Source organism: Nesoenas mayeri, assembly GCF_963082525.1.
Source record: "Nesoenas mayeri genome assembly, chromosome: 1".
Taxonomy (NCBI): domain Eukaryota; kingdom Metazoa; phylum Chordata; class Aves; order Columbiformes; family Columbidae; genus Nesoenas; species Nesoenas mayeri.
Window position 1 is genome coordinate 39492668 of NC_137541.1, and position 13276 is coordinate 39505943.

At 48.8% G+C, this 13276-nt stretch overlaps 1 protein-coding gene across 1 annotated transcript; it reads right to left on the reverse strand.

Annotated features, from left to right (window-relative positions):
* Window positions 1-1209: 1209 nt before the first annotated feature.
* Window positions 1210-8991, reverse strand: RPL3 (ribosomal protein L3). The gene is made up of 10 exons (XM_080352152.1): window positions 8965-8991; window positions 7433-7625; window positions 6647-6815; window positions 5634-5769; window positions 4396-4582; window positions 3835-3995; window positions 3438-3539; window positions 2885-2980; window positions 2275-2394; window positions 1210-1320 (listed from the first exon to the last, which is right to left on the reverse strand). The coding sequence occupies exons 1-10, from the start codon at window positions 8965-8967 to the stop codon at window positions 1276-1278; spliced, it is 1212 nt and encodes a 403-aa protein (XP_080208278.1). The 5' UTR covers window positions 8968-8991; the 3' UTR covers window positions 1210-1275.
* Window positions 8992-13276: the final 4285 nt, after the last annotated feature.

Here is a 13276-nt window from a genome sequence, read left to right on the forward strand (position 1 = left end):
TCACAGCCAAGCAAAAAGGCCACTTAAGGTTCCCTAATGTGCAGGAAAACCTCACTCTTCAGAGCTGCTCATAAAGCCATGGCCTCAAGATGGACCAAGAATGGAAGTTCCACTTGCCTGCATTGAGGGAATAGTAATTTGGGGCTTTTCTCTACCTACCTGCTAATTTGAAACTTATGGAAAATAAAGAAAATAACATTAATGGGTGAGATCTCTTGTTACACTTTGGCTGAAATCAGGCAGCAGGTTCATGTGTTAAATGAGGCTGACAGGGAGCCAGCCAGCTTGTGCAGTCATGGAGTCCGGTTACTAAGGAAACAAGGTAAATGTTTTTCCTCCTCCTTGCCACCTTTTAACTCTTAAAAACGTCCCTGCACATCACCACAGGAAAAACTCTCAACATCCTTTTTTTCCCCATTCCACTTTGAGCAAAGAGCATCAATCTGGGTCTATCTCAGAGCATTGCTGCGCATCAGCACGTGAATCTGGAGGGTTATTGCCTCGATCGCTGCCATGTCTCCAATTATGGTCAGTGAAAGCGACGCCAGCAGTTAACTAAATTTACACAAGCCTTCAGCCAGGGTACGGCCTGAGGCACGAGTGATCTCACTAGCGCGGCTGGAGGCAGATGGGCACCAGGGCCACCGCTGCCTTTCTTGGTATAAGGCCTCAGCTCCCGCAACTGCAACGCTCCGGTGGTGCGGAAGAGCCGAGGCGGGAATTTGTCACACTACCTGCTGCCTCCTGCTGCTCTCAGGAACTGCAACAAGCTGCATTAGCAAACAGCCTGCAAGCTACATCCCCTCATATGGAAACAGGAAGGTTTCCATAGCAACAGCGAGCAGCAGCCACCTACCTAAAATTTTAGTGATGTTTCAGCAATCTGAAGTAGTTTCATTAATTCCAAAACCAGTTTGATTCAAAGAAGATCTCCAGTTTCCTGGCAGAGAATTAACATATGGAATAATATGTCAGTAACTGAAAACACCTTGAGAGCTCCTGCTGCTTTACAATTTTGCACAACCAGGCCGAGGAGCCTATGCCCCAAAATCTTAGTCTCCAAAACCAGCAATGACACTCCTCCTCATTACAGGACCCTATTACAAGTTGAATGCTCATGCGTTTGCTGCTTTGGTTTGGCTAGTCCCACACACAGAGCAAGCAGAGTGCGCCAGACTGACACAGCTATGGACAAACCAAGAGACAAAATTAATTTCTTTAAAATATTTATTTTTTTGGTCTGAGAGCACACAGATCACAAGACCATTGCACACATTAAGCTGTCTCCTCTTTTGCAATTCGATCTTTCTTGAGTGGTCCCTGAAAAAAATAAAAAAGAAACCATGTAAACAGCAACCTACAAAGACCACATCACATCTCAGTCATAACACTGTAATTTCTTTTCCTTTTGCTGAAATGAAATTAAGGCAAAAAAAAAAGCCCTCAACGTGGCAGCCTGTTGGAAATCCCAAGCCCCATCCCCAGAGCCACAGGTTTTGGGGGAAAGCTGAGCTTGGCACAGCCTCGCTGCACCAGAGCTCCGAATTCAGAAGTGACAGAAGAAATGCTGGTGCCACCTTGTGGAGAAGCTGCTGTGCAACCCCAAGCAGCCAAACCACACTCTGACCCAGCCAGCAAGAGCCTCACACCTAGGACTTCTACCCTCCCTTCTCCAGCAAGTGACAAATTGCCACCCCTGGCACCATCCTCCAGAGCTGCTCTCAGAAACGCAGTGCAGAGCCACTCCATACAGGTGTCACTTCTCAGTGCTTGTTCCTCACCTCATCACAGACTTGTGACAAAACATGGCACCATGTGTTGTCACAGGGGAAGCAAGACCCCAGCCCCTCCTGTGGTTATAACCAAGCTGGCAGGATGAAACATCTTGACAAGAGGGAATGGCCTCAGTTGCACCAGGGAAGGTTTAGATTGGATATTAGGAAAAAACTTCACTGAAAGCGTTGTCAGGGATTAATTAGCACAGGCTGTCCAGGGAAGTGTTGAGTCACTATCACTGGACATGTTTGAAAGACGCATAAAGGAGGGTCCTAGGGACATGGTTTAGAGGTAGACTTGACAGTGCCAGGTTAACAGTTGGACTTAATGACCTTAAAGGTCTTTTCCAACCAAAACTATTCTATGACTAAGCTGTTTCTGTTTCACAGAAATTTGGCCCTGTGGCAGCTCAAAGGTGAAGCTACCAACTGCCATTAGTCGAAAGACTAATCCAGAAAAATGCAACAGAAAGCTGCCAGCTTCAGAAAATGTCCTTACCATGAAAGCCTTCTTCTCTTCAGCTGTCTGGAAGCGGCCATGACCAAATTTAGAGGTTGTGTCAATGAACTTCAAGTCAATCTTCTCCAGGGCCCGGCGCTTGGTCTGCACAAGCAGGGACTACAACAGAGATGCCAGGTGAGTACACAGCAGCATCCTTTCAGACTGCTGGCTGCTTTTCCTTATCACCTCTTTGGATAACAGCCTCCTAACATCACTTTGACCTCATGCTTCACGTGCTATTATGTGTAGGGAGCACTTGCCAATAAGCCAGCCCACACCTTTGGCCTTCAAGGCTGATCAGCTCACACCAGCAGGAGAGCCCAAGTCTGCCTGCCCATGTCTTCAGGATCCACAGGAATTCTCAACCCTAAAGCACACCCTTTGCTACAGTTTGAATTAACTGGGGAACAGACCTCATGTTCCTCCCGAGGTCATTAACATGAGGTGGGTTCGCATGCATGTATCCAACAACAGTCTCTTCTTCTAGTCTTTTCCTTCCAGCTGGCTGCATGAATCCCCATGGCAGCAAGCAACACCACCTGTAGCAGAGGCAGTGGAGCCAACTGAAGCTGCTCCAGCCCATTTGACAGCAGGCTGCAGTACTCACCTTGCGCAGAGTCAGGACCCTCTTCTTGGTCCCAACAACACAGCCTTTCAGCATGATGAAGTCATTGGTCACCTCACCATAGTGGACAAAGCCTCCCTGAGCAAGGAGAGAACAGTTAGTGTTCTGTATAAAGCATGACCAGTGATCACATCTGCCTACAGTCTGATGTTCTCACCACAGTTCTGTGTCTTGGCCACTCCCACATTCATTGAAATCCTGTCTCCAGCAACATACTTGGCTGCTAGTAAGACTTTCACTAAGAACAGCAGGAAGAGGGTGACAAAACAGCAAAAGCTGCTCTCCCTGCTACACTAGTTCTTATTTATAATTTCTGGGTTTGTGACATCCCTCTATACTATTGCCACACACTGAATGCAATTAGCAAGTTACACAAGTCAATACTGAGAATGACTCAGCAACACCACCTCCCACAGCTGCCGAGTTTTTCCTCAAGAGCTCTTCACCCAATCATTTTGCATCTTGTACCAGGCCCACTTGCTCTTTAGGTTGCAGCTCACAACAAGACTCTCACAACACAGCTCCAACAACTTACCAGAGGGTTAATGCTCTTGTCAGACAGGTCATAATCAGTTGATGCATTGTTTTTGATCAGCTTTCCATCCTTGATTTGGTAACCCTGGCCAATCTTGTAGATCTGAAAACATCAAGAATTTCTACTTAGGCACTTTCTCCTGCCTTTTGCTATCATCAGCCAAAATGAGAAGAATTCTACACAGGGCTAGAGAAAAAAAATCGCACTTTGAAAACACCTGGCCATACAAGAGTGTTATGGTTATCCAATATCACGGATTACAGCTACTGCCCCCAAGATGACATTCAAACAAACACCAGCAAAATGTCCAAAGCAAAACTCTCCGCTCTATTTGCTCTCCTGCAGCGAGTGACCTTGGCCAGCTCTTGTTTCCTCCCAGCAGCTCGGAGAAACAAACCTTCTTATTGATCTCAGTCCGGTGGTGGTAGCCCTTCTGACCAGCCCGGGCCACCGAGAAAGCCACACGAGCAGGGTGCCATGCGCCAATGCAGGCCACTTTGCGCAGACCCCTGTGAGTCTTGCGGGGCAGCTTTTTGGTGTGCCAGCGGCTGGTAACACCTGGAAGAAACAAAAGCAGTGTTGCTAACCACTGTCAGGCTGAGATGTTGCCAAACGGTTTAATCAGAGTTTAAAAGCCACCTTTGAAGCTGCTGTACCTGGGCAACCCACAGAAACCCAGAGCCAGCATCCCAGGAATTAACCAGATTTCCTGGTGAAGTGCCCTGTCCCTGATCCACCCACGCTCCCTCCTCAGCTGTCCTGGGCTGTTCTCAGAAGGAAGGCAGCATGGAATGACTCCTCACAGATATCAGGCGCTGTGCCCAGCGCTTATTCCATGGTCTCATCATTGAACTGTGACAGCAGTATGGATTTACCTCCTCAGCTCTTAGCCCCCAAACTTGTGAAAACTTAATTAAGATCCATACCCAGATCACAAAGAGAATTTCCACACATTTACCTTTATATCCCTTGCCCTTAGTGACTCCAATGACATCTATCATCTCATCCTGGGCAAAGACAGTTGACACAGGCACCTGCTGTTCCAGCTTCTCCCGTGCCCAATCCACTTTCTCAGCAACAGTGCCACCATTCACCTGGATCTCCATCAGGTGAGACTTCTTCTGCCTCAGGGGAAGCAAACGCATCTAGGAAACAAAGAATGAAATTTACCTCCTGCTCTTCCAAGATGGAACACATTAATCATCCCAGTAGCATTCCAGTCATTATCTGATTTTCTAGCTAAACAGATCCTTTTCCAAAATATACTTCTCCAGCCAAACTTCATCCAGGAAGGACAAGAGATAACGAGGGGCAATGGTTTTAAACTGAAGGAGGGTAAACTTAGACTGGACATAGGGAAGACTTTTTTTTACTATGAGGGTGGTAATATGCTGGAACGGGCTGCCCGGAGAAGCTGTGGATGCCTCATCACTGGAAGTGTTCAAGGCCAGGGTGGAGGGGGCTTTGAGCAACCTGATCTGGTGAAAGATGTCCATGCCCATGGCAGTGGGCTGGACTAGATCTCTTAAGGTCTGTTCCAACCCAAACTACAATAAAGCCTGCTACAATGGACACTTTGGGTAGGGTCACATTTACAGTTACTTCTACTATAATTAGCAGAGAGGGACTGACAGGAGTATCAAGAGCAGCTGCAATACTACCTTTGCTGTCTAGCATGGGAAACAAATTCTAGTAAAATTAGCAATGTCATAACTAGACATCTTATTGCACTGACAAAGATTTAAGTCTCCCAAAAAATGTGGCAGAGCACTGATGTTTAAGACATCACTGCATGACTCAGTGATACACCTCCTCCAGCTGAGCAAGAGAAGCCACAAAAAGACTGAGTATTTGCAGTCTTGACAGACCCAGCCTGAAATTATGCTGACCACACAAACCTCAAAGTGTTCAGCCTGTTAATTAAGAGAGCCGGGATCTATACGGTATCTGCACATGACTGAATCCAAGAAGTTCCTATTATAGCACAGTCTGTTTTGAACACTGCTTCAGAAGACTGGTAGCAGTTGTCCTCAAGACTCCTCAACCACCCTGTGAACTCACACCATACAGAATGAAAAGTACTAGAATTTATATAATGGCTAACAGGCTGCAGGGGGAAGGCAGAGGTCTCCCCTACAGAGATGGATCATGTTTTATGTTTGCTCTCTTAGCTGTACACCTGAGTCCCACACTTACCTGAGTGTGAGCCATGACTCTAATAACCTGGCAGTATTTCTTCATGCTATTGAAATCTTTCTCCAACTGCTTTTTGCCCTCCTCATCTTGCCATTTCTTGCAGTATTTGGTGAAGGCCTTCTTCTTGGACTTGTGCCTTCAGAAGCAGAGCAGAGACAAGGTTTGGCTGAGCCCTTCATCAATCCCCTGGGGAATGGGGACGAGCGGAAGGAGCTGCCACCTCAGCTGGTTTTGGCTCATTGCCAGGTTCTAAGGACACTGGCAAGCGGAGCCTGGAGCTCATCAGACAGAGGCAAAGTTGCCAGAGCTGAGCGGAGCTGCCATGAATTCCAAAGCACATTAATATTCACAGTACAGAAGACAAAAGACTGTAGAGAGATGTTGAACAATAACAGAAAAAAAACAGATCTTTAAAGCAATTATCAGATGACTGCCAGTTGTTTCAGTATACTGTAATTTCCCCCCTTTTAAGCCTAAACTATGCTTGACAGTAGGGTTGTTACTCTAACACCCTTGAGATCATTATTGCTTTACTCTGACATCTTTTCAGCCTGCAAAGCTCATAAACAGGCTGCAAGCTCTAGACATGCTGGAGCCGCACTTTGGCAAGTGTGTAAGCTTTGAAGCACAACAGTGCCTGGAACAGTCATCAGAAATAACACTTGTCTTCCCCTTTCCTGAGAAAACAGGGCTACAGTCAGGACTCGACACTCAACAACAAGCGCCAAAGGCGATTTCTTTATGTCCGCCCGTCGAAGTATCATCACGTGTAGCCTTTTAATGAGATCTCAGGCAAAAAACAACATTGCCATAAAGGGCACTAACTAAAATTCTGCTGTCACCTCCCAGAGCCATTTCTACAGCCTACCCCCTTATTAAGTCAGTTCATCAAGGCCAAACACTAATTGTTGTAAAGGCTTTTCAAAAAGCTGTACTAGCATAACATGCAACCCAGCAGAAAAAAAAAAAAAAGCATGGTATGAGATCAAGGCAATGAAGTCCTGCTCACTTACCAGTTCTTGTAGAAGCGACGCTTACACTCATCACTGATGTGCTCAGCAAAGATGGTCTTGAAGCTGCGGAGACCATGAGGAGTCTGCACGTAGCCCACGATGCCCACAATGACCATAGGAGGTGTCTCTATTATAGTGACTGCCTCGACCACCTCCTTCTTGTTCACCTCTAGATTAAGACAAAAATACAGCACAACAATTAACACCAGCATCGACTACTAAACGTCTCCTTTCTCACTCACAAATCCTTCATGTGAAAGGTCAAATGATTTTAAGTTCTTTACACAAAGATATAGAAGACACATGGTAAAGTGACCAACCGTGAGTAGTAACTCAATGCCTTGCAAAAATTTGAGGCTGGTTCAGCAGGAAGCACAGACAAAGCCTGACAGGCAAAAGGGATGGTAGCAAGTAACAAGTCTATATTCAGGACTCTACAACCAGAAAAAAAAACAAAAACAAAACACCAAAGGTGGCTTATGTCCACCCATGAAGAAAAGGGCATCCTAAGTAGCCTGTTACAGTACAGCTAAACCAAGCCATCAGGTCACTACACATTTTAAACAGGACCATTAACCTAACAGCCACTGCTGTGAAGTCTTGCTGCTGACACATCACTTGCTTTGAAGTGGGACAGGTTTGGGTGCTTTATACCCCACCCACTCAAGGACTTGGAACACAGTGAAGTCAAGCCAGGACTAAAATCCAGAGTTACCAACAAGGAAGTGAACTTTCACCATTCATAAGAAAACTACCTCCTCTATTCAGAGGAATGTTAATACATACTGGAACCAGGTCTGTCGACTTCACGGACAATGTGGGTCATGCCAGCTTTGTACCCCAAGAAGGCAGTGAGATGGACAGGCTTGCTGGGGTCATCCTTGGGAAAGCTCTTCACCTTGCCCCTGTGCCTGCTACTGCGCTTGCGGGGCAGGAAGCCCAGAGACCCGTGCCTCGGAGCCGAGAACTTGCGGTGAGACTAGAGACAGAAAATAAACATTTAGTGCTTGCTAGAGATTCACTTATACCCACTTAAGGACCAGGGCCCATTCTCTTCTTGCCTTTTAACATTATGTATATACAAGACATTTTGCATTCTAAAAAAACCTTTTCATTATCTGCTGTTTGGCTTCTGAATTCCATTATGTTTTAAGACCAAAATCCTCAGGCCCCAACCACATAGCTCTTAGATGTCCTTTCAAGCTTATTTTAAGACATTACTAAGTGCTACTCTAGTTAGGGAACCACACAAGCTGTAGTTTGATGAGAGCATGCCACTAGAACTTCAATACACCCCAGAAGCCTAAAAAACAGAGGAGCACAGACAACTTACAATACATTTCAATGAATCAGCACCCCAATGAAAATAAGCATCATAAAAACAATTTCAGTTTGAAAAGCTGCAGGAAGAGTATTTTTAACATCCAACTTTGAGCTAGTCACTTTGGGAGGAAGTGCAGGGGTTTTTTTCTAAGCTATTCTCCTTAACTACCAGCCCTGCAGCCTCTCTCTGCAAACCAAGACCCAAGTAAGGCTGGTTTCTATCCAGCTAACTCTTAAGCCCAACAAAGAATTACCCACCCAATCTCACATCCAAGTTTAGGAAAATATTGTACAGCTGAACAATAACTAAGAAATACATCATAGTTTTAAAAAATACTCAAGTTGCCTTAAGCAAAGTTTACCGGCCCCCAACGAGTCTGCTGTTAGGACTAAGAATCCGGTGGCAGGGCCAAGCATAACTAAATTTTGACATCTACATAAGACTGAAGGCTGCCACCACCATTACCTTCTCATGAGTGAGATAATCAAACACGAAACTTCATCCTACAGATGACAAGGGTGAACTGCACCATTAGACTGATGGCTCCATGTGCTTGCACCCCCCAGCACAGCCTCACCACCCCAGCAGGGGCAGCCACGTCTCGCCCTAGCCCCGCTCCCGGCGCTGACACACGCCGTGACCTGGCCGCCTGCTCACACACACCCCGCTCCCCAGAAAATAAATCTCTCTTAAGAAAATGGAATGCAAACGCCGCCGCAGGCAAAGCGCCCCCCTGGTCGCGCCTCCGCCCGCTCGCCACCAAGACCCCCAGCGCCCTCGGGCACCGAGCAGGCCCGGCCGGCGTCCCCAAGGCACAGCCTCGCCCGCCCACGGCGCCTGCCGCAGCCGAGCCCCGCAATAAGCCCCGCGCCGCCTCCCGCAGTGCCGCGGGACGGCAGGAGCGCGGCCGAGCAGCCGCCGGGGGCGGGATGGCGGCGATACGCGAGGGATGGCGCGGCCGGGCCCAGGCAGCGCCTGCACCCGCAGCACCCACCATCTTGTCCCCGCGCCGGGCCGGAAGGGCCGGAAACAGCCGCGCGCACTGATTTTATAGGCGCCCCGCCTCCGGTGACGTACTGCCCGCCGGTCTCGCGAGAGCGCCGTGGGGCGGTGCGCGCGTGGCGGTACGGGTGGGGAGCGCGGCCAGAAGAGCGCGCGGCTGGTGGGGTTCGCGCTGCTGCCGCTCGGCCAGGGAAAATACCACGTTATGCCAAACCGTGACACCCCCGGGTCACCGTTCAGATGCATATAGCGTCAGAAAGCGTGTCCCACTGCAGGCCTCCTCGTAGAATAGGCTTGCTGTTTCCACGTAAATAATGTGCTCGTTCCAAGCTGGGAGATGTACCCGCCTCAGCAGAGCATCCGAACGCGGTGTTTAATTGGTTTTATTAAGAAGCTACGGAGTCATAGGAAGCTGTAATGACGCCTGTGTCCAAAGGTGCTTGGCAAATCTTAACCATATTTTGCAAAATACATTAGACAATGTGAAGAAATGCAGTAACAAGAAAAAAAGACAAGTAATTTTAAAAATTAATATGATAAAATAGGTTTCACTGCTAACATTGGCACCCGTTACTTTTGCATATATCTCCAAATAAAAAAAGACGCCAAATAAATTCTGTTCTTTCCTGCAGAGACACGTCCTCGGGCCGATCGTGCGTGCCAGGGGCTGTGTCCTGCTGCGTATCCCCACGGTGCTTGGTACAGCACAATCAATCAGGGCCTGTGTGTGCTCCTGCTGAATTAATAATAAACAATAAACCCGATGTTAAAGTTATGCCGCAAAAGAGGAACCAAAAATCAGACTTGCTGTTATTTTGCATGCTGTTATTTCTCTCGCTCCATGTGCTGCTGTCCTGGCACACAGATCAGCACCACCAGGACCGTATCTCTGGATGATGCTGGCTGGCTCAGCCCACGTCAGAAACTCGCCAATACAGGAGCTGGCATTGGAGCGCCTCTTCAGGGTAGGGGCGAAGCGGAATAGAGGTGAAACCTGAACAGGGAGGGAGCTGGAGGACATGAGATAAATTATTCACTCTCCCTCCCTCAGTGTCAGGAAACTGGATAGGACCCAGCTGAAGAAGCTCCCTCAGACTTCCCTGGACGGGGAAGAGTGTGAGCACTCGTGCAGGACAGGTGGTTTGACACTCAGATTTGGCTGAAATGTCCCCTGATGTGGCTCTGGTCCTCAGCAAGAAATCCGGCACTGCCTGGCCAAAGAGGGGGAAAGAGCACCACCCCAAAGGATCTGGAGTGGACCCATGTCCAAGGGGCAGGAGAGGGTAATGGGGCCGGGCAGAGCTGCTCGCTTTGCCCAGCCGCCTGCCTGCTTGGGCTGGGCTGGCAAAATAGAAGGTGAGGAGGTATCAAGAAAGCAAAGCTGTGAGATGCAGTCCCTCCAGACCTCATGAGTTGCACTCCCCATTTTTCACATCACTGAAGACTTGGGACATGCATTTGGTGGCTGGGAGAGCGGGGGGCTTCATCCATCCCATGCTCCAGCAGCCAAAGTCCAGTCCCTTTGGAGGAACAACTCCTGGGCACTCGCTCAAAATGTCGGGGTGTCATGTTGCCCCTGGGTCAGCCTAAGAGCCGCATCTGAGGTAATAGGGGCTGAACCCAGGCTTTGGATAACTGGCGTAGCATCTGATATGTGGGTGGCTGGTGAACCCAAGAGCCCAGCCAGTTCTGCTGATGGCCACATCCTGCAGCCTACAGGGGTGAGGATGCACAACACAAGCAAACCAAGGAACCCAATGAAGCCACGAGAGGGCTGAGATGGTATTAGATATATCAGCAGGGTTATCTGTGGAAAATAACCAAACTGCCGAATAATAAAATCCACGCCCAGCACATGCACAGGCTGAATAAATAGGGAATAAATTGATAATTCCGTGTTATTGTAAGGAACATGGGCCTTAATCCACCACTGCTTGTGGTAGAGAAGGGGATGCAAACCCAAGGCCATGATGATGATGGTCTGCAGAGCAGGGTGAGCTGGAGCTTCCCACACATGAGGAACACAGAGTTTTCCCCCAGGATCTCCCAGGCCTTACAGACAAGGATGTGTTTGACAAACACAGCATCATGGGGAGATCAGTGCCCCGGGGGTGGCTCCTGCCCTGCCTCCTTCCTCCCTGCCAGGGACCATGGCACCGTGCAGAAGCCATGCCAGTTCCCATCGTGGGGATGCTGACCTGTCACATGCAATGTAAGTGCTGAACATTATGGTTATATCAAGTTACTGCAAACGTTAATTAAACAGTTCAAGCAAATACCTACCTATAGAGCTAAATCCCGCCACCAGCTGCGGAGGTGGAAGAGAGCTAAGCCATTCCCCAATGGGGAGACTGGTTACCCAGCTAGTAGGAAATAATAAAGGAGGGCATTTCCAAGTGTTAAACATGTTTAATCAACTCCCAGAGACCTTCCACCTCCCCACCCCAACTCTGGCCTCTGCAGGTTAAGTAAAACCCAACACTGGAGGCTTTGCTGGAGGGGCTCTGTGTAGAAACCTGTGTGAAAAAGCCCATACAGACTGAGAGGCACTGCATTTGAAGGACGTTTCATGGCCTGCCCTAACCTGGCAGACAGTGGGAAGGGAACCAGTATGAACTGGAGGGCTGAGGGTTCAGTCATGTTAGTGCTATAGTGCATCTTCCCAAAACAGAGCTGCCCCATCCCTGGAAACATTGCAGGCCAGGCTGGATGGGGCTCTGAACAACGTGATCTATTTGAAAATGTCCCTGCTCATTGCAGTGGGGTTGAACTAGGTGGCGTTTGAAGGGCCCTTCCAACCCAAACTATTCTATGATTCTATGGTGGCAAGGATGTGATGGGGGACCAACCATTCTCCACCTCCAACCTGCCCCTCAAAAGATGCCACATGAAGGATGAAGTATGGCTGCTCAGTTTTTAGGATGCTACTCCTAATGAGTGACCAAGAGTGGACTTTAAATGCTCTTTTATCTCCACATACTTTGCTTCTAGCTCCTGCACTCAGGAATCAGGGAGCTGATTCATAGACTCCTCCAAGAACATGGATTCAGATTTGGACAGTATGAAGCGGTACCAGAGGAAGTCAAGCACGTTCCCCATCCCACTGCTGTGCCCTTTGCTCCTTGGCTGCTAACCTGACTCCCTGCAATAGGTGTGACCCAGAGGCGAGTGGGACATAAGCCATCCAACTGGTCATTCTGCTTCATCAGGCTCCATGCAGCACCATCATGCCGCCTGGGTCCAGAGTGGAAGCAGCTGGTTTTGCTGAGTATCTGGCTTGTTTGGCCATGTCCAAACCCTGTTCATCCAGAACACTGGAGCATTTTGAACACCTATTAGCAAAACCAAATCTCTCCCTTCTTCATTTATCTCCCCTCTTTGATCCATCTCGCCCAGTTCATGGAGATTTAGCTTTGAACTTGGGGACTTTAGTATTTCTGGGCACTCCAAAGATGTCCTGGCGCTGTAAGTCCTTACAAAGTGCTCACAGTGTAGCCACCTCTTCCTTTGGACAGTTGCTTCCAGCAAAGCTGCTGCCTGGTTTGAGTTGAGTATGTCTGTAATGAAGAACTAGAGTCATCCTGTGGTTTGCTAGCCAGAAACATGGTGCAGAGGATCTCTGCTTGGCTGAAGCATTTGGGTAATTGGACTTTGGTTGTGTTCGGGCTGAAGCGCATGAGCAAACTCAGAATGGTTTTGTCTTCTGCTGCTGAGCTTAGGAAACCACGCTACAACCCACAGGCTTACTTTTAATGTCACTCATATAAATATAGATTATCGGGTAGTCTGCTGAAGCCAGTACGGAGCCACTCTGTGCAGAATGCACAGGCCAAGGAGCTTGAGCCGCCTCTAAGGCTGAGCGATGGCTTCTCCCCAGCCATCCCTCCCTGGCTGTGCTGGTGGCCATGGTGGTCCTGTGGGCTCTGGTAAAGCCCAGGTGACTTCGGAGGCTGCAGCCTCAGGGATGCGAGGTATCTTGCAGTCACCCGGAGTCAGGAGCTCTCCCCAAAATCTGGACTCTCCATGTTTGAAAAGGACCTTTTTCCTGCTGCGTCCTCCCAGGGATGTGGTCTCTGTGGGGTAAGTGATGAGAGCTGGAAGTTTTGCTGAGTGTGATTTCGGGGCTCACCAGGCACCTCTGTCTGGGAGCAAGCACCTAGCAGGGTGCAGGCAGCTGCCTGCACACAGGGAGCACCACTGGCTGCTCCACTGGATACTCTCGCAAGCTGACCAGTCTCACCCCTCTATGGGGGCTGCGAAATACCGGTGCTGGGCTGTGTGGCAGAGGGGTGACAGGAGTCGAA

What these genes read in the sequence shown, in the direction of transcription:
- RPL3 (XM_080352152.1), bottom strand. An exon ending in GAGTCATGGCTCACACTCAG is followed by an intron (nt 4,583 to 5,633) that starts GTAAGTGTGGGA and finishes TTTGTTTCCTAG; the next exon opens with ATGCGTTTGCTTCCCCTGAG. An exon ending in ACAAGAGCATTAACCCTCTG is followed by an intron (nt 2,981 to 3,437) that starts GTAAGTTGTTGG and finishes CTCCTTGCTCAG; the next exon opens with GGAGGCTTTGTCCACTATGG.